This window comes from Acromyrmex echinatior, chromosome 1, assembly GCF_024713525.1.
Source record: "Acromyrmex echinatior isolate Ae372 chromosome 1, ASM2471352v2, whole genome shotgun sequence".
Classification (NCBI taxonomy): Eukaryota; Metazoa; Arthropoda; class Insecta; order Hymenoptera; family Formicidae; genus Acromyrmex; species Acromyrmex echinatior.
The window spans coordinates 12465908-12487269 of record NC_141852.1 but is presented as its reverse complement, the minus strand read 5'-3'; the positions used below and the strand labels follow the sequence as shown (position 1 = coordinate 12487269).

Genomic DNA, 21362 nt, shown 5'->3' with positions numbered 1-21362 from the left:
CGTTTAATTATTTAACGTCATACGAGCATGTACAGTAAACACAGAAAGAGAGCACCGTACGGCTCGTGATATTATAACGCGACCTCGTTAGTCGTTGCCACGCAGAGAATAATAAATGTTTATATCCGCCAGCGTCGCCATTCCCGCCCGTGTTTCGCTCGAGTTCCCGTAAACGAGTCTTCCTCGGTAATCCCGTTGGCGAATGTCATCTCGCACATGGAAATTTATGCGATATTACACGCTCTGCGCTTTCGTCTCTCGAGCTTTCCTTTCGTTCCGAACATAATCTCAACGTGTAAAATTAAAGCAGAGGAAAAGATAAAAAATACAACAATAACATCATAATCCAAATATTAAAGTATTATTATATTTTCAAGATAATTAAACCAAAATATATATATATATGTTTTGATAATGAAATGAAAGAAGTATATTCATTCAAATTTACTTTATTATCAATCGGCTTTTTCAAATAATTATTTCAATTTTCTGCAAGAAAACATAATATTTCTATATTATTTAACACAGTTGAATCTGTTAGGTACACACATTTCCAGCTAAAATTAACTTGACTTGGTGTATGCACGTACATCGTACAGGTACGCGTTCGCCCTTCGCCGCGAAAGGGTTGAAGGACGCGGGAGCAATTTGTCTCTGCTAAAAGAAGCGAATGGAGAAAGAGAGAAGCGCAGTGCAGGTTGTAGTGCACCTTTTACGGCGGAGCCGGGGTACCGAATGTGCGAGATGTGCGAGATGTGTGAGATGCGGTCTGAGAGACCGGTCCAAGGGCCTCGAACACGCGAGAAGGGTGAAAAAGCGACGAACACGACGGCAGGACATAGTAGGCGTAGACGGAAGCGAGATGAGAGAAACGCAGGGCTAAACCGCCTTTTTCTCTCGCGACAAGGACGCGTCTCAAAGTTTTAGACACGCGGGGGACGTGTACTTTACGAAAACAAGAGAAAAAGACAGAAAAGTCTTTGCGGTAAGAGTAACAAATCAGAAGCAAAAGAGAGAAAAGGGGAGAGAATAAATCGCCGGAGAAGACAAATGCCACCGTGATCGTCAGCTAATTTATTACGGGGGATCGGAATGAAATCGGCGAGGAATCGCGTTCGAAAAAAGGCGCGGTTCTCCGCGGGAACAATGCGCCATGGATACTTCTATATGAGTGTGTGCAAGTATAGGTATGTGTGTGTGCACCGGTAGGCAGCAATCGCCGAGGCGGAGGAGAAATCCACAGGACGATAAAGACGATCGGGCGAAGATATGCCCGTGAGGATGTCAAGGAGGAAAGGAAACGCGAATCCTAGCTTGATTCTAAAGTCCTTGCGAACGCAAGGGATGACGAGAGAGAGAGAGAGAGAGAGAGAGAAGAATCGGAAGGTCCTCTCCTCTCGGTACGCGCGTTATAGAGCGAGAGGCCGCGTGGCAGTCAAATACAACAGAGAGAGAGGCGACAGGCGCGGCGTGGTCGCTACGATATAAGAGTGAGAGAGAGAGAAAGAGAAAGAGCCGGCAGGCGCGGCGGCGAACGTGATAGAAAGAGAGGAAAGGAGAGGAGAAGAGAGGAGAGCGAGCTGCTCGCTCGCTCGGCAGTCGGTTCCCACGGCTGCGCAGCATACCTCCACCTTCTCTCGCCTCTCTTTTCCCTTCTTCACCGCCGTCAGCCCGAACACCCCGAACACCCCGAACACCCCGAACCCCGCTTCGTCGTTCCTCTTCTCGGGCCCGCGTATGCTCCTCTTTCGATCTCTCTCACTCTCTTTCTCCTCGTTGTCGCTTCTCGCTTCGACTCGCGCGCAGACTGTTCTCTCTATCCACCGATTCACCTCCTCTTCTCGTCCGCCTTCCTTTCTCTCTTTCTCTGTCGACTCGCGTTTCTTCACGTACAACAGGACGTAGCTGCAATCTCGGAGCGCGGGCGCGTATAGATATATATATACATATATATATATGTATATATACACGCGCGTATTAATCATCGCGGAAGACGGTCGCGTAGAAGAAAGAGGAGAGAAAACGGTCTACGTGTAAATGCAGCATCGTCGTCGTCGTCGTCAGCGGCAGGGTGTCGTCGCTCGTTATCCGCGGTTTCCTCTTCCTCCTTTCGACGTGAAGGCGGCCGCGAAAATTTCACCCACCGTTCTCGTAGCCGTCGCGGAAACGCGTTACCTAATCCCGAGAACGTTCGTCGCTATGTGCCGGGTGGCACGTTCAGGAATGAGAGAGCACGGTAAAAATAGACGAGTCACGGAAGGACACCGCGATAGGCTCGTTGCGACTTGCGATAGTCGCGATGCAGTCAATTTATGTAAAATGAAATGAAATTCGCAAACGATACTATGAAAGATATCGGCAAGCAGAGTCGAAAAGTTGTATCTCTTCAAAGTTGTATTCAGGAATTAAATAACAGTGTATTACTCGTAAGTGTACTCTGTATTTCGAAATTAGAGAAATTGGAGGCTCTATGCGAATATTTTAAAAAGTAACATTGGATAATTACTCGTAAGTAGAACCAACATGAATGGTTCCCACTCTGTTCCTTCCTCATTCGCCATAATGCGAACAAAAGTCACGCTTTCACGGGCCATCCTTAATGCGAAGCGATGTGGCCTGTTTTATTAATACACGCTTCGATCGGGCCGGCCATTGAAGTTTCCAACTTTCGACTTATATTGTAATCAATTACGAATTGTTGCACAGAAAAGTTTCATTATAAAATATGAAAAAAAAAACATCAAGATTCTTCTTTTAATAAAGAAAGAAAAAACGTGGCGCAACACCTTCTTTCCAATTGTAAGAGCGATCGTTATAATTATTATGTAATATAAAAATGTATTTTAAGAATTAACCAGGGCAAAACGAAACTTGCAACGCATGATGGAGTCGATAATAACAACCACAAAATCGTTCGTGTCGAGCGACAGTAGATCGCCCAAGGGACGAGCAGTTAGTCAGTCAGTCAGTCAGTCAATAAGGTTCACCCACGCACGTGCATCAGCTGATGCGTACCTGCCCGATGACCACGTGACGAAGAACCAGAAGAAAAGGTGAGGACAGACACACACTCTTTCATGCCACATTTTCGCTCTAACGAAGTTATAGAGGACAAAGCAAAGGTTACCGAAGGAACAGTGATTGTGTAAAGCGGCAAGTCTACAATGAGATTTTAAGGCGTAAAACTTAAGCTTTTAGCCTTAAGTTGTAAGAAATTGACCAATCACAGTCGAATGTAAGGAGAACAATCGACTATGATTGGTCAATTTCAATTTCTCATGGTTTGAAGCTTAAAACTTAAGTTTTATGCCTTAAAATCTCATTGTAGACGTCGCTTAAGCAGTTCTGTAACAGGAATTTTAATTGAATTTTAATAGACTCCCCGCAATTTAGTAAACAAACATCTCGCGCGACAGAAGAATCTTTCATCGTGCGAATGGATTCATTACTTTCTGAAATAATTAAATTTCTATCAACTAAAGTAAAAATTGTAGAGCAGCAAAAAACGTCCCTTGGGTGTTTGGGAAAGGAAATAAATTAAGAAGCGCTTCTGCGTAAACGACGCCTTCGAGCGACGTCGTAACAAGAATCTGCGAGATGAGACCGGAAGTGCATCGGGGAAGCGACGCACCAGCCGTTATACTCAATGCTTTTACATTCTTGCAGAGTAAATTCGAACCTGGACTCGATTGCAGCGAAAGGGAACTCGCCGAGTGGTACCGTTACAAACAACGTATTGCTTCTATCGCAATTCATGGGAAATTCCTTTTACTGTTAGAAATCCTTTTTTGATATTAATTTATATCGGTTAAATATATTATATGAAAATACAAAAGTCATATAGTTTAAAGTGACTACTAGATGAAGTTTTCTTTAAATAAACATTGTCAAAAAAAAAGAGTCTACATACAAACAGAACGGATCCGACTTTCGCTACAACGCGTTCGTATCGAGAGAAGGCTTCGAATCGAAATAAAACTCTATCGACGCGTAATAGGTCCTAAGTTCCGCAGTTCGTGACACGCACGCGAAAAGGAAGAGAGAAGGAGGAAGGAAGAAAGGAAGGAAGGAACCACACGCAGACATAGAAATTAACCGCCGGTAGGAAAAGAGGTCGATCGCGTGCGAGTCTCGCAAGCTCGCACGCGCGGCGGAACTAAAAATACGCATCGGCGGAATTTCGGGAAACCGAGCGTCGTCGCCGTCGCCGTCGCCGTCGCGTCGTCTCCTTTTTTTCCATCGCGTCCACGTAATTCGTGCCAAACGTAAGTACAATATAATCGCATCGCGATATGCCGAATCATCTAGCCGCCACCCCCTGTACACGTAGCCATTCGTTTCGTTTGTTCATTCGACCTTTCGCCGCTCGTGCCTTCGTCTGGGACGCGAATCACGCAGCCTTTTCGGCCGTGGGACCCACGGTTCGTTCGCTTGCTAGCCGCCTTGGTTTCGGGCCCCACCTTTCCTCTCCCTTCCTCCCGCAGCGCGATTCCCATCACTTTCGCGGCCTCCTCGTCCTCTGCCTCTCGCTGTTCCTTCTCGAGCCTCGGTCTCGCAATCGCGTTCCACGAAAACGCATTTAAGAATGCTTATGACGCTACTCCATAGTATCCCCCGTTATAATTTCGGCAATATTGTGTATTACGAAATAATTTATGTAAATTACATTACGTGTTATAAGCTAATCTCCAGCGGACCGATAGATCCATCCGTTACTCTTCTTCCTTGTAAAAATCGATACTTGACAGGCATTTAAATCGAATTTTGATTAAGGGCAGGAATACATGGAATCTTGCATAACGCACAATGCATAAAAAATAAACTACTAATCAAAGTCCTTTATTTCCTTCCTCTCCATGAAATAAAAGATTTTTCATTGACTTTCTTACGCTTCGTGCATTATGCGTTATGCAAAGATTTGCGGTTTTAAATCCGTTATTTTCTGTCGATCTCTAAACGCGATTTCCTTTGACTATTCTCTTAATTAATGCCAGCGATACGAGACCAATGTCGGCAGCCAAGCGTACTTCAATATTCCTCCAACGTCAATATCTACCTTACGATGTAATGCGTGATATTTATCGCGGAAGGAAGTTACAGTGATCGGCTAAAAATAGAATGGCACGACGCGACGGCGGAATTCCCAAGCGACGTAACGAAAGTGAGAAAAGAATGGAGCGGGCAAATGAGCGCGCGCGCGCGCGCGCGCGCGCGTGCGTGCTATTAGCGCGAATGCGCGCGGAAAATCGCATAACGCTATGCGCTCACTCGCGAGAGAAACGTGCGCAACGATCGAGCACAGTAGCCGCACTGTCGCTAGTCGCCTCGTGCTGTTTTAATAAGGCGGCTCGTGTACACGAACGTAAAGCCAATTAAGGCGCGCGCATAAGACCGCGGCACGCACGCACGCACGTACGCACGCACGCACGAGAGATTGCAGCGTCTGCGAAGGTTACGATTACGTATCCAGACGACGCATGCCGACGAATGACATACCATAGGCATTCCTCAAGGCGTCCATCGAGAAATAATTTACGGTACGAGTGTTTAAAAAAACAATTTGCTTCTCTCACGAGAATGCCGATTCGCCGATTCAACGAAGTTTTTTTTTCATTTCTATGTAATATATTAAATTTATTCATAAAAAGAATTATACGAAGGATAATTTTAGACCAGTGAGATATTTATTTTTGATAAATCTCTCAAAGCTCATTGTCAGTTTCGTCTATTCGTGTTAATAAATTGTTGTCGGTTGTAATAATGAAAAAAAGTTGCTTTTTTGACAAGAATGTTGATTCGAATTTAACGAGTTTTCTTTCTTTCTTTTTTTTTTAATTTCTGTGTAATATATTATATTAAATTTGTTAATAAAAGGAATTGTAAAGGATAATTTTAGGTCAGTGAAATGTTTATTTTTAATAAATCACAAAGCTCATTCTCAGTTTCATCCATTCGTACTGCTAATGAACCTGTTGGTTGTAGTGATGGAAAGACCGTTAATTCGCGCATCTCGATCGCATACCGCACGGAAGTGATTTACGCGCATTGCACGTAACTGTTATTTATAGTGGCTATTTTATCGACTCTCGTTCGTCCAATGCTCGCGTGTACAACTCAACTGAATCGCGAGTCAATTTACTAATTGCAAACTCGGCCGTAATCAGTCGCGGCAACAACGAGTTAATTCACTTTTTCACCGGCCTTCGTTATATCGTATGGCGTAGAAACGCGACACGTAATAACACCGTTTATGCAACTCTTATTTGTCGTTTACCATTACATTAAAAAGTAAAACAAGAAGCAAGTCGTTAATATGTAAGAACATACATATATATGCATGCATTAATCAAATCATTACTCGCTGATAGCTCGCACGATTTAAAGTTGAATATATAACGGTATCTCTCATCGTACTTCGCTCTTCAATTCTCTTTATGCAAAGCTGATCTTGCGGTACGGGGATTTAAAATATAGTTGAAACTCGGCTCTCGTGTTTGAAGCTACGAAAATAAATCGAGCACTCCAAATAGCGATTGCGGCTTACGTCGGTTTCGAGCTATTTCGCCGACACGCCAAGCGGAGTCTGCGATATCCGGCGCGGGCGGCCAGAAATCGGTCAGGACCCGCCGAAAGTTCTCCGCGGAACTGTAACCGTGTCTTCCGAGAATCCGAAACCGCTACCGACTTCGTTTGATGCTGCTACATCAAAGCAGATGCCGAGTAGAGCATCGGCAACTGCTCTCGGGATAATTTCGACTTTCGACATCGGTGCATCGCGCGATAATCCTATCGGTCGTCGGGCTGCGGGTTCAACCGGTGGTGGTAAATGTCGAAGAACGCACGTGCCTGTATCATCCGGGTACAGACGGGAAAGAGAAAGAGAAAGTGTATTCATTTCGCCTTCGGCTCAAATCCTGCCAAATAGACATTAGACACAACCGGCAGATTCACGATGTTTTATTGTAAATATTGTATATTCTGGAAGGAAAGTTAATTTGTTTGAAAAAAATTAAGTAAATTTGTCGTGAGGAGGGGGGTGGGGGAGGGTATTATCTTTTGGAAATAAAGAGAAAAATAGTAAAAGTTAAAATAAAAAATAAAGACATAAAAATTAAAGAAGCAAAGAGTGCGAATAAGAGGAAAAGATGGAGATCAAGAAAAACGGTCGATGTGAGAGAGAGAGAGAGAAAGAGAAAGAGAGAAGGGCTCGTTAGAGGCATGAGGGGCGCCATATGGGTTAGTAAATTTAACTCTGCTCGCGAGAAAGCTACGGAGAGCGAGAGAAGAGAGCGAGAGAGAGAAAGAGCGAAGACACGAGTACGTGGGAAGTATGCAGAGGCGCAAAAGGCCCCGGCCATCTGCTGTCGGCGCGGCGGCCCTGCAAGAACGGCGGTCTCATAGTCAGAACTATAGTCAGAAACGCACGAGCACCGATACGAGAGGATTGACGTGCGCCCAAAGATGCTGTACATTGGCGTGTAACACGTCAGTGACCTAAATGCACATCAATCTGTTTGTGGAAACGTGAGGAAAATTTATGGAATAAATTAAAAATAACGTGCTACTTGTAAACTACAAGTATGAACTTACACAATAAGTAAGATTGTCTTGAAGCCTTGCGAATTAAATAAATATTTCATGAATCGTATAAATCTCATTACATTACACACATCTTGAAAATCTTTATATAATTTCGTCATACATAACGAATAAAATCATGTAACAAATGTCCTTCCTCGCTTATCGATAACATCGATTTCTTTCTACTTTTTTTCTAGGTATATAAAATGTAAAATGAATTACAAATATCTTTATACTTTGACATCGAAATGTTAATTCGCCGTTTAATTCAATTTTTATCGATTATCTATGCACTTTTATTCGCACTCTTTGCTTTCAAATTTCGGCGCCTATGACAGTAGTCAAAACATCATCTTTAACAGCAAACAGTATCAACAACAGTAGGAGGGAAAGACAAGTGCTACTCTCTCCTTGTTCTCTCTTTTTCTCTGCGGTATCTGCCTCCTCTTTTTCCCTCCCCCCTTCCCATCCATCCATCTATCTCGCTCTTTCATTTGAGCTGCACCGACGCAACGGCTGCGTGCGCATGCACGCGTGCAAGCGACGTCGGCAGCACGCGTCGTACGTGCCACGCAAACGCAACCCCTATATACACGCGCTCACTGTGTTTTTCTTTCTTTCTCTCTCATTCCTTCAACACAATCAACCTGTCCGTACGCCACAGCGATCTCGTTGCCAATGTGCGCGCGAAAGTAGGAAGGGAAAAAGCAGATGCGAGAGAGTGCGTCGATCCTGCACGTTCGCAGCGGCCGACTGCCGAGGCGTGTTGCGCGCACGCGAAAGAATTAAAGAATGGATGGTGAAAAAGCATCGGCAGTTTCCCCCTTTTCATTAATTGCGCGCGTCAAGCGAGGCAGAAATCAAAGTCGTTGAGAATGAGAACAACTGCCGACCTGTTGCAAATGCAACGCGACCGGCGACGCGTGCAACGACGCACGCACTTCCCATACGTATCGCGCGCCCATCAAAATTATTTACATCGCTATGATGAACAGCCGATTCGAGTTGTAAACACTGCACGCAAACGTATTTTAAATCCACTCGTTTATTTTAAAATTCATACCGTCATATCTGTAGTATTTCTATCTATTTTTAATGAAATACCCAGACTTCATCAAGACAAAATGTGATTGATCATTTCATATAACGGTGTATCGTATCTCTAATATTGTAATCTCGATATGTATGACGTGACCTTCGAAAGAACAAAATGAACAGGTTTTTTAGTCTCGAAATTTATTGCAAATAATTTCCGTACAAATTGCTCGATTATACGAGACGAGAGCGGGAAGGTTGAATAATTGTATTTTTCGTTTTATGCGAGATAGCAGCGCGATGTATTACAAAAGGGCGGTGACTTCGACTTTGTCCACGCGTTAACTCAAGATCTCTTCGCGATCCCCGCACGCGAATTCCGCGTGTTCCTTATCTTCGTCTTCTTCCGGTGTTTACTGGAAATGAGTTAGATAATTCGCGTGCACTCTCTTGTTCGATTAGCATCCGTGACGTTAAACGGATGGATAAAAACATTGTTCTTTTCCACGCACTCGAGTTTGCACTGCATCGTTTTCACATCTTCACGGTCTAATTTCGGTATCGCTTAAATATTAATAATTCGCTTAAAAATTTTCCCATTTATTAGATTAGAAACGTGCGTATCAATTACAAAATAATGCGTGTCTGTTTTATATAATAAATCATTACGAAATTATTTATACTTGCTAAAAAGTTTGCATTACTAATGATTGAAAGAAATCTCTGAAGTTGTCCTTTAATTGTATAACGCATCAGAGCTATTTAGGGAGTGTGGACATTTGCAGAAAAATGTGGTGTATGATGTTGCATAAGCGATATATGTGGTTTTCATTCTTTTTGTAACTGTATGTTTTATAAGTTATGCACCGCCGCCGGTGCGACGTTATATAGGACATACTGTACTTGTTATCTATCACCACACGGTCGTCAACATTTCTTACTTCCCACATCGAAACGTTTATGCTAATCGAAGGCTTCGGCAAAAAAATCTCCAGCGCATGCACGACTCTCGTAAGTTATCGTGCATCAACGTGCATCGTCTCTCATGAGAGCTTAATAATTCAATAATAATGTTGAGTGTTGAACTTATCCTATGCGAATATGTTGCTCGATGTTAGTGTTAAATATGCAAGTTGTTTTGCCACAACAAAACTTATATATATATATCAGCCATAGAAAATTTAATAGATTTCTGAATAAAACATTTGCTGGATTATGAAAATAATTTTCTGTTATCTTTTTAATTTTGCAAGCATTAAACATCATTTTAAATTAATATCCTTCCATTAATAACCGAAATTTCGATTATAACGAAAGCTTTATTTACTTAGACATTTGAAGTAAATCTAAAACAAATGTCAAAATAATAAACACGCTGTGGAATGTAAATAATAAACACAAAATCTAGAATTTAGAACGTAAAGGACTTACCGGCCATGTGAACTCGAACGGGAACCTGATGGGGTTGGTGAAGCTCGGCAAAGCGACGTTCGTGCTGAGATTAATTCTGTTCTCGCCGAGAATGGGCGTTACAACGTCGCCATACGTGCACGGCGACGTCGTGTCGATCTTCACCTGGTACTGCTTCAGGCATACTCGAAACCTCGTCTTACAGACCCCCGAGCATTCGCCTGTCTTGGACGCGCTGCCGGAACAGCATTTGCCCAGATTGTCCTTGCCGAACTCGTTCACGAAGGACTTTAGCCTCAGCTCAAACACCCCGGAGGCGTTCACCTGTAAAACACGTGCGTTTTACTTCTTCAACAGGGCACACGCAAATCAGTGCTCGTTATTTCAGCTTGTCGATACAACGAAATTTTCCAAAGCTAATGACAAACTAAAACCATGAATATTAAAGACCGAAATTGATTTTAAATTGATATTAAAAATATTTGAAATTGTCAAATCACTAAACGTCAATTTTAAACAAAAATTTATTTTTTTATTTATGAGCGATAAAAGTTTATAATTATTATGTATTGAAAATGTGAAGAATTATTATAATGATTTACATAAAATATATGAATAATAAAAAATAAAAAATTTGCAAACATTAAAATACATAGCCTGTCAAATTTTTGATCATATATTACGATATAAATCGCAAATATTGGAAATCACGAAAATATTGTTCTTCGGGGAGGTCGTCGAATATGACAGAGCACTCTGACAGTCGTTTTAATAGCTATAACGCGTGCAAGCGTAAAATGTTTTTAATAACGGTAGTTTTGGTCCACAGTTGGCGACGAATCATGAGACACACGAAAAAAGAAGCTGGTATCAAACGAAGCTCTCTCTTTTTCTCCATCTACGAGACGGGAGATATCTTGTGCCCCATGATGTGAAACGCCGCAGGAGCACGTGTGCGTTCACGTTTTTGCGAACGCGTGTCACGCACGTCTCCCAGGAGGAGAGAAGCCGGGTTTCAATGTAACAAAAACCACGCACTCTCTCTCTCTCTCTCTCTCTCTCTCTCTCTCTCTCTCTCCCCCTCTCCTTCTCTCGTTCGTTGCAAGAGACGTATCTCAAGAGATATACCGTTCATCGCCACGCTTCACCATTATAATCGAATTACGAAAATACGCCACGATTTATCGCAGATTTTACGATTTTGGTTTTTGTCCGCGTCAAATAAAGTTGAACTTGGTTTATTTAGTCTCTCTCTCGCTCTTGTCTTTAGAATGTTACGATCAATAAATTTTCAAGTGTTCAAAAACTATTATTATAATATTTATAATCTTTATTAAATTTTTATTATATTTCAAACACCAAAATGTGTTTTTTTTTTTTATTTATTTGAATATAGATATCACTTTGCTGAGTAAAGAAGAAAGTTGAAAATGAAAATTTTTCTTTACCACTTAACGAATTACCAGAGCGCTATTATTAAAGCCAACGGATATTTCTTTTCGAAACATGTGGATGCAAATCGTCTGCAAAAAGAGGCTGGCCGACCAAGCTCGTAAATGCATCAACGCTCTAGTTGGCTCGCGAAGCGCTGCTTAACGAAATTACCGAGTAGAGACCCGGCTCGAAGTGCAAAGCGAAAAACGGCGAGTCGATTAGCGGGTTTTTCGGCGACGTAAAATTATTGCCGGTGATTAACTACTAGCGCGCTCATCACGTCGTCAAGTCGCGACTTTGCCTTACCGATCGAACGCAAGATACAGCCTTTATATTTGCATCGTCATTATCCAATATAAAAATATACGTAATAAAGAAATAATTGCTAAAGGAAAAAAAAAACATAGCCAAGGTTTAACGATTCCTTCGATACGTCAATATCGTCGTGATATGTCGAGCAAACAGTGCCAACGTCAGATACATATTTTTCCTATCCTGGTCGTCGCGACGCCAAGAACGCTGTGTTCGCAGACACGGCGATGTGTGTGTGTGTGTGTGTGTGTGTGTGTGTGTGTGTGTGTGTGTGTGTGTGTGTGTGTGTGTCTGTGTTATGTATACACGAGCGCGCACACGAATGCGCTTCTGAACGAAGCTTCCCACGAGATATTGTATAGCCGAGAGCGAACGGTAAGTTCTTTAGCGAGGTCCGAACGACGAGCTCGCGGCATTAGATTTCCTTTATCGAACTCCCACAGTCTCGCGCTCGCGTATTTCGCACGCATCGATTACGCACGTCATTAGCAACAACGTCATTTGTCATCGGGAAATGGAGTAAGCGACACAATCATGAGCGCCAGGTAGTTTCCATCAGCTGACATCCAGACATATGGATAGTGTCGTCGGGTACAAAAATTCTTAAATTCTTTCTGTATATTTTTCATGTACATTTGATATTATACATAGTCGTGATCGACAAAGATCCCGTCACGTCACAAGTTCGGAAAATAAGTTACTCTGCACGACCTCGTGAGATAAAAATAAAATGTTCATTCGCGGACTGTACTGCGAAGAAACCGAACAATTCTCGCCGCATCAGTATTTAAAAAAAATAAATAAATAAAAGAATGAATAATGCATTTACATTGATATACGTACGATTTACCTCGCATTCAACGCAAATGCGGCTACCTGATCCCTGGCTTTATTTACTTAAACATAAACGTCGTGTTCGATGTCAGACAAGCGCCCTTAGACATAAGAACGATCCTTTGTTGCCAATCACTATCGCGCATTGCGTTTGAAGCGGGACACTCGATGCAATTGCGTGTACTCGTCGGGATCCGTCCCGTTAGTTCGCATCTTGCGAAAGTAAATGATTAAAAACAAATAAGCGGTAAGTGTACGCATCACACACACACACACACATTCACAGGGTTGTACCTACGTATAACGCACTCACACATACCTCACGCACCTCGGCGCTGCCCTCACGATGAGGAATCTCATTTTTGGCGCGCTGGAAAGTTATTCTGGGAACGGAGAATGGCTGCCACGCGTATTTACGGATACATACGGCACCGACGATGCGTTTCGTCACACACAAAACGATTTTCGCCGTCCGGGCCACCCTTCAGACGTCTTTGAGGCGTGTCTCCTTGAAGAAGCAACAATCGCAACACCCGATGCACACCTCACTATCGTGTCGGACAACAAAGGACTCTACCACTCGTCAACTCGATTAACAGGATTTTTGCAAAGATCTTCCGCGAAAGATCGAAAATAGGTAAATAGGTAAATCGAGAGACGAGTCTAAGGCGGTTTGAGATCATCGCTAGTCGCAACATCGGCGAGAGAAGAGGAACAAATATAAAGGGAGAAGAAGAGAGAGAAGTGGGGCTAGACACTTCTAAAAGAGTGCATCCAGATTTAGAGTTGGGTGCACACCACGCCATTAGGGGCTTCAGATAGTAAGAGAAAACTTTTCGAATGGTGAAAGAAAATTGTAGAAAAGAGATTCTGAAAATGAGTATATTGAGAGAATTGCGTGCAATATGAATGAATAATTACGGGATGATAAAATTAATAAATCTGTCAACGTAGAGTAGAACAATATTAATGAATAAAAAAGGGAAAGGGGGATGGAAAATAATTTTTTTACTGCCAAGTATAAATACGACATAATTATTTGTTAGTAAAATACGTATATGCTGTTGATTAAATTCAGTTCTAGAAAAATCGACGATTTTAAAAGGAAAGTCGATTTTGCTATAATCAAAGCTGTAGGCAACGCTAAGAGATAAGCACGAAGGTAGTTGAGCTCACGAACGCGAAGGATCGTAGCAGACAGAAAGAACGTACGAAGAATGGGGGAAGGGGGAAGGGGGAAGGGGGAAAGGGGAAGCCGAGGAGACATCTCTCCCAGGAAGAATTCCCTTGGAATCCGTGCGGAGAGAAGAAACCGAGAGAAGAAACGGGCCGTATAATACGCGAAATGCATCGCTCGTCGCATTCGGAATCGCTCGTTTAAGAGAGGCTATGTAACATAAAAAAAACTTGAATTGCGAAGTACTAAAGAAAGAAAGCAAGAAAAAAAGAAAGTCAGTTTCTCAATTCCGCGACTGTCAAACGCAATAGAAGCTTGACAAGTACGAGAGACGCACGACCGCGATAATTTGCAACTAAATAAACCAAGAAATTTAACGTTTTATTTTCACGCGTAAAAATGTCGGAGTCGTGAGAAAAGCGTTTCCCACGGTACCAAACTGATTTATTCGTCGAATTATTTTATTCGTCTTGCGTATGTCGCGTTCGAATCAACCCGAATTGGTTCAAATTGTAACAATTTGGATTTATAATTAAGAGCCATATTTTTGAAAAATATCGTGTACGAAAATACTACAGTATACATTACAGTATATTATAGATTTTTTTTTGTATACTGAGAAAAAGATTTTAATTGAGCCAACAAAAAACTTAACAAGATTAGCATTTTTGTGAGATTGAACAGACTTTCTGATTATGATTTCTTGTTGGATCCTTTTATTAGTTTAATTAGAACATTTTTTTTAGTGTAATATTCCGTATGCAATTTTTTTCAAGAAAAGCTCCAAAAAGCAAGTCATTCACCGTTCGTCGAATAGAATTAGCGGATTAAAGTTAAATATTATAGAATATAAATTTGAAATCAGCTTTCTTCGTATCTTTTCTCTGCTAGATGCGGGATTACGTAGAAATTCATCGGGTAATTTTAATCGCGTTGCGTCGCTTAGAATCACAATTACGCAAGTACGCGACCGAGTCTCGAACGTATTATGGATCATTATAAAAGGCGAGCCGATTACATCGAGTCTATTCCAATCTTTCGCATCTTGCGATGCCTTCCCTTTTCCCGCGTATATTAATAACAATGCCAATCTCTCTCTCTCTCTCACTATACGAACTAAAATGTAGCGTATACGTATACCTGCATACGAGACGTTTAGTTCGGGGGCCGAATATCGCCGAACCAAACTCATTCATCGAATCACGATGGCCCAAGGTCGATAATTCGACACACAAGTTGAAAAATTCCTCTCTGATATCTAGTAATTACAACAACACGTGACGACGTGTATTACGACTATTTTTGGAATTTAATACATTCGTTTTAAACTAGCCGTCGAGCAGCCTTCTTTCCGTTAAGTAATTAAAAATTATATATATTATTTTTAATATAATAAACTATTGCTTTTAATTGAATAACAGTTAAACCGGATAATCCCTTCATTTGTGTACAACGATGTAATTTCGAGGAACGCGCGTATTCCTGTCATTTCTGGGAATCAGATGTTGACTGTAGTATGTGTGTGAACATGTGTGTATATGTGTGTGTATGTGTGTGTATATATATATATGTGTGTGTGTGTGTGTACATCTCTCGTGTTTTACGGCAACCTTGGCACCCGGCAATAGTGGTAACGTTAATGTCCGTCAGATATATATGGTTTCTCATTAACGCTACTAGATTCGGATTTCCCTCGAATCTTGCGGTGACAAAAACGGAGAATCAAACTAAAGAGAAGTCTGTTTTCTGTCACCGAACCAATATACACTTTTGAAAAGTGAGATAGGTATATGTTTGTGATATTTGGCAAGAGCGAGAGAGTTCTAGCGCAGTTTAACGCAAGACTAAGATCCGTTCTTTTTAACTGAACTTGTTGCACAGCTCATATTTTCATTTTCTCTTTTTCTCTCCAACATGGAAAAGAAAAAAAGAAAAAAGAGAAATAACGAAGAACGGACCTTTTAGGAAGTGGTTGAACATTGGCGAGTTTAAATGCTCGCCGACGGCGAGGTCGAGAGGAAGGAAGAGATGTATATAATCGTAGGACTTGTAATAAACAGGGACTTACCGCTCGAGGCGTCGGCAGGAGAACGACGGCGGCCGTCCACACGAGCATCGTGGTCCACATGTTGACGCGTCGCGTATCCCTCGGTGTTTACACGCCGCCGGCGCTTCCCGGGTGACGGCGGAAGCGCGGATGTGAGAGCGGCAATCCACGCGCGCTCCGCTCGGTATCGTCGCGTCTTCCCGTCGGCGTTACCTGCGTCTCGCCGCGATACCGCGGGGCTGCTGCATAGCCACGAACCGCGTGTACCGGGGTGAGCTCTCGATGAATGCGAGCCGTCGCTGGGCGAACGAACGAGCGAACGGAACAACGAAGGAGCGCGCGAACGACGAGTGGTACTCGCGCCGTGCGAAACCGCGGCTAAATTCAACTCGCTTACCACTGTGCACTCCGTACGCGGACGAATTATATTATTTATTTCGACCGGTATTTATACGTACGAACGAGATTTTAATATCGCACGCGGACGTTTTCACTTTTTACACACTTGCCGGTGACACACTTTATTCCAGTATATCCGTGGGACGACAGACGCTGAGAGAGGCTGAGAGGCTCGCCGGGTGGGAACGACGACGATCGCGTCCGTGTATCTAGGTGGTGTAACGAAGCCAAGGATAATCTTTCTTTTTCTCACGATGACGTCGTGGATCTCTTCTCGCTTCTTTCTTTTTTATATACGAGTCACAATCAACCCGTCGCGATCATACTTCCCAAATCCAACTTTGGGGAGCACTGACGGAACGACAAACTGCGCTCTCGTCCTCACCAATCGTCGCAACAACGACGAGTCACGCACTGATCGGCCGTAGTCGCGCCGCGAGGAATACTCCCTCCGGTAACGGAGAAGGGCGCCGAAGTAGGACCGATGGGGGAGAAATGGAGAGGGGAGACAAGAGGGTCCGATGGTGGGGGCAGTCACCGTCGTGGTCGTGGTCGTGATAGAGGTTGGTAGAGGTGGACTGATGGAGCCAAGGATACTCGTACGGCTCGTGCGTGTATATTATGTATATATACGTGCGTGTATATGTGTGTGAGAGGCCAGTCGAAGATGAACGAGAAAGTCAATGTGCCCGTCGCACGGCGGAAGGGGCCCTCCTTCTTCTCCGTACCACCCGGATAGGGATAAGGGAAGGGGGAGAAAAGGGCCGGACAGACGGGGTGGAATGAGGAGCCTGGAGCGGAGACTCTTCGCCGACGATAACGACGACGAGGGTGCCGGCGACGAGAAACCCCGCTTCGAGATCGAACTTGGTACCGATTGTCGTGGCCGGCGAAATGCTTAATGCAAAAAGTATCAAAGTTCAGAAGGGATGCATTCGTGCAGACGCAAAGTCACTTCGCTGGTCACCACAGTGAATCGTCTCTCCACTCCCTGAACGTTTCACTCCTGTCTCTCTTCTATCCCTCTCTCTCGCTCTCTGCTCACCAAAAAGATGTACGTTCACCTCCTTTTTTTTTCCTTCACCATATATACGCGCCACTGACCGGCTGCACTAACGCCACACCGCGGCACTCTCGACAACTACCGATAACCGCAGAGGCAACTGTATCGGCGCGGACTCAACGACAGATGGCGATCTCTCGTGCGCGCTGCTTGCCTCTCCGCGAGAGAAAGAGAGATTTGTACATCCGTCCTCCTCTCAGCAGCGGGAACTACTACCGTTTCTATTCCTACGTTAATATGTATATATATATATATATATATATGCGTTTTCTCTCACACACACGTGCGTGTGCGGGATGGCGGGGTGAGTGACGAGTGGTCGCGCGCGCGCGCGTGCTCGTCACGGAGTACAGCCCTCGACTGGAGGTAGCAAGGCCGGGTGCACCCCTACTTATAATTGTGGTCCGTCCTGCCGGTTCCCCCCCGACCCAGCAAGCGGGAGGGGTTGTGCCCGCGACCGACCGAATCAGAGGGGTAATGGGTAGCGGCTGCGCCGGTGGCGCGATTCGGCGGGCTAGAGGGGTGCGAGGGGAGCCGGGATCGTATATACGTATATACGTACGGGAGGGAGCGCGCGGCAGCGGGCCGTCGCATCAGGGGGGGAAAAAGGGGCGAAGGGGGCGACGCGAGAAGGCAGCTGCAGGCCGGCTGCACGCGCCCACCCCCACCACCGCGCACGTAGCGTAGCGTAGCCCCTGTGTACGACACCCTAACCACTCGTGAGTCGTGCGGACTTCTTGCCTGCCTGTCTGCTCGCTCGCTCCCTCGTTTAGCCGCTCGCTAGCGGACACCTCGGGGCGCCTGCCCCCTGCCTGCACCCCCTCCCCCCTCCTCCTCTCCCAGCTTTCCCGCAGCCCCACGTCCACTGTGTTGGTACAGCTCGCGATCGTTTCCCTCCTGACCCCTCCACCTTGAACGCCACGATAATTCGTACCCCATCTACGAAACTGGCGGCACGCGCCGGGTGCCACCACCTCGCGCGTGACGTCATACCCTTCTTTTTAAGAGTGTTACGTTTCTTACGCACACGCGAGCGAGCCGGCGTACATGCGTACCGGCGTACCGGCGTACATGCGTACGTGAAGACGAGGGACGTGCGTAGCGTGCGTCTGGCTGGTTTCGCACGTCGTCGAGCTGCGGATTATTCGCGAATGATGCGGCGGACGCCGAGAGCTGAGGGGTGGGCGCGAAAGATCACTTTGCGTTTACCCAAGTAAAATGCGTCATAATGGATGATTGTGATGAATGAATGTAGGGACGGCGGAAAATTGCTACGCGTTTCTCTAGGATTAATTGCAGCATTGTTGCAGCGGAATGATTTACGGAACCGTTTACGCACCGATTTACTTTCTTATTTGTGTAGATTTGCAGATATGTACAAATTGTATGCAATGAATCTAATAAATAAAGAGTAAATAATTGAATGAAATATATATGCATTATTTGTATAGAGAGACAAGTGTATAATGAAAGAATTGAGAACTTGAGTAGACTGAACTGCAACATATATCCAAATTGCCGGTATAATTATGTCGCGCGCGAGACTGAGTGCACCTGCAACTTATCGAAACGCATAATGTCTTGCAAAAATATTTAAACCTAATTTGCCAGCCTGATATCTCGCGCATATGACCAGGAGACATTTTACCAACCTTCATAGCACGATATACGTCAGAATAAATTTGATAAATCAGCTAATGAAATTCCGCAAGAAGTTATATACATGAAGGATTTTTTAATCAAGCGCTTATTATGTACTTAATTATTCGGATGGATTCCGATTAGAATTATTCCTTATTATTCCTAAAAAATTATTCCTAAATTTCTATTATGTTCTCTAGAGAAAACAAAATAATTTCAATTTAATCTATTCCAAATAATTCTATAATACGAACCATCAATATATATTATATTAATTTTGCGTTTACGGTCTTGATTGTCAATTGATTTTCTCGATAAAAATATCTACGTGAATGATAAATGCTAATTGAATTACTAATATTAAAATAAAATATACACCAAGTGAAATATAATTATGGAATTGATCGCATGATCTTTATTGGGAATCAAATATAGAAGTTATATTTTTTGTGAATAAATTCAAACTCCATAGCACGAACTGCATGAAATAACGACTTTCAACGAAATTCGCGTGGTGGCTCCCTAATCTGGATATTTGCCAACTGCCCTAATTCAAGGGTTCACTTTCCTAATGCCATATAACGTTCGGCACACATCGAGGCAGCGATTGAGCGTCATCTGTGTTTCTTCCTTTTCATTTTTCGACTTCAGCGTATCAACGAACGTCCCGATTCGTGAATGTTGAGTTAAAAAAAATTAAAAATAATTTCACTATTTCTATTCATTTCGCTGTTTTACGACACCAAGTCAAGACTAAAATTTAATATATTATAATTAATAACAATTTTTGTTTTAATACAAAGTAGATTAAATAAAGAGGGAGAGAAAAAGAAAAAGAGAAAGTAAATTCTTGTTTATTTTCTCTTAATACAATTAGGTCACTTGTATTCTACATATTTCTATTCTTTGAAATATTATGACGCTACAATCACTTGGCTAAATAATAATAGTCTCTACTTATATTTTCTTTAAAAATAAATAAGAGTTAGATAAGGCTAATGAGAGTCATACGCTGTTGTAAGATCGGAGAAAAGAAGCAGATAATCCTCAGATGTTGTTGATTATTTTCAATTTATTTCATTTTTTTTTGTTAGTTATCTTCAATTTATTTTGAACGTTTCAGCTCCATGTATAACATTGATAAAAAAGTTATATTGTATAATATATATACAATATATCATCTTCTGACTAAAAATTCGTGTATGTGCGACATGATGTGTCATTTAAAATTGAAACGTTACAAAGTGACAACAAGCATTGAAAATAAATACAAATGATACTAAGAGTATTCAATGCTTGTTGTCACTTTGTAACGTTTCAATTTTAAATGACACATCATGTCGCACATACACGAATTTTTCAATTAATATAGCAAGGTTTATTTAATATTTAATAACGTTTAATAAAACTAAATAAAAAATGAACATGTCTGCCTATCACAATCAAGCTTCAAATATATATATATAGGTAACATACACTGTATAACAGTAAAGCTTTCGTAATCACAATAAATATATGGCTCTTATTTCAGTCTTATCAGAAAAAAATTGAAATTAAAAACAACTTTGGATTGCAATCGCTTAAACAAACTTATAGAATAACTAGGTTTTGGTAAAATTGATTTTATTTTATTTATATACCTCAAATATCAGAAATAAGGAGATGAGTGAAAAAGATGAACTTATCACTGTTAAGTAAGATATTTCCAGATTGTCACTATCTGCTCACAAGTGTCGATAAATACCACAAGGGCTACAGAAATTTATTCCAGAACTTCAAAAATTTTGTTACGTATATCAGAAGCACGAAAAAGGAATAAATATACTACCATAAACAACACTTTACTAGACGCTTTTTATTAATATTAAAATTATTGCGTCCAACTGTTACATAAATTTACCTAATTTTGGTGAACTTAGAACTTTAGAGAATAAGACACGACATATTTTCTAGCAGCGCTACCGTCTTATCAGTAAATTATTTTGAAGTTTTTTTCTTTCACATGTGGTTGGTAATGGAACCGAATAAATAACAGGAGGCGATGTTTTGTAATTATGTCCCTCTGTCACTTACTACCCCACCCTCCCTTACGAAACATGAATGATTGTTGTATACTTGTAAAAGTGATGAAAATTAATTCTTTTATTACAAACAATTAATCCATCGTATGTAGTAAAGAATCGGAAAAATCATCATATTATAACAATTAAAAACTAATTCGCCAAAGCACCATTATACTATAAATAAAAAACTATTTTCAACATCTTTGTAGACATACGGAAGCTCATCAATGATATGTTCTTTTTCGCATCTGACAGAAGAGCAACTCAAATTCTTCATTTTATGTTTCTCTCTCTCTCTCTCTCTCTCTCTCTCTCTCTCTCTCTCTCTCTCTTTCGCTTCTTTCTTCTTTGCCTCCCTTTTACAGT

General features: G+C 42.3%; 1 protein-coding gene across 1 annotated transcript in view; it reads right to left on the bottom strand.

Annotated features, from left to right (window-relative positions):
- Delta (neurogenic locus protein delta) overlaps positions 1 to 17679 on the bottom strand; it is a 44434-nt gene extending 26755 nt beyond the window's left edge. Inside the window, exons 1-2 of the mRNA XM_011057403.2 lie at positions 15852 to 17679; positions 10048 to 10350 (exon numbers count right to left, since the gene is read on the bottom strand). Coding sequence (XP_011055705.1) covers positions 10048 to 10350; positions 15852 to 15911 — 363 coding nt within the window. The 5' untranslated portion in view covers positions 15912 to 17679. The remainder of the gene's footprint in view (positions 1 to 10047; positions 10351 to 15851) is intronic.
- Between the last annotated feature and the right edge of the window lie 3683 nt (positions 17680 to 21362).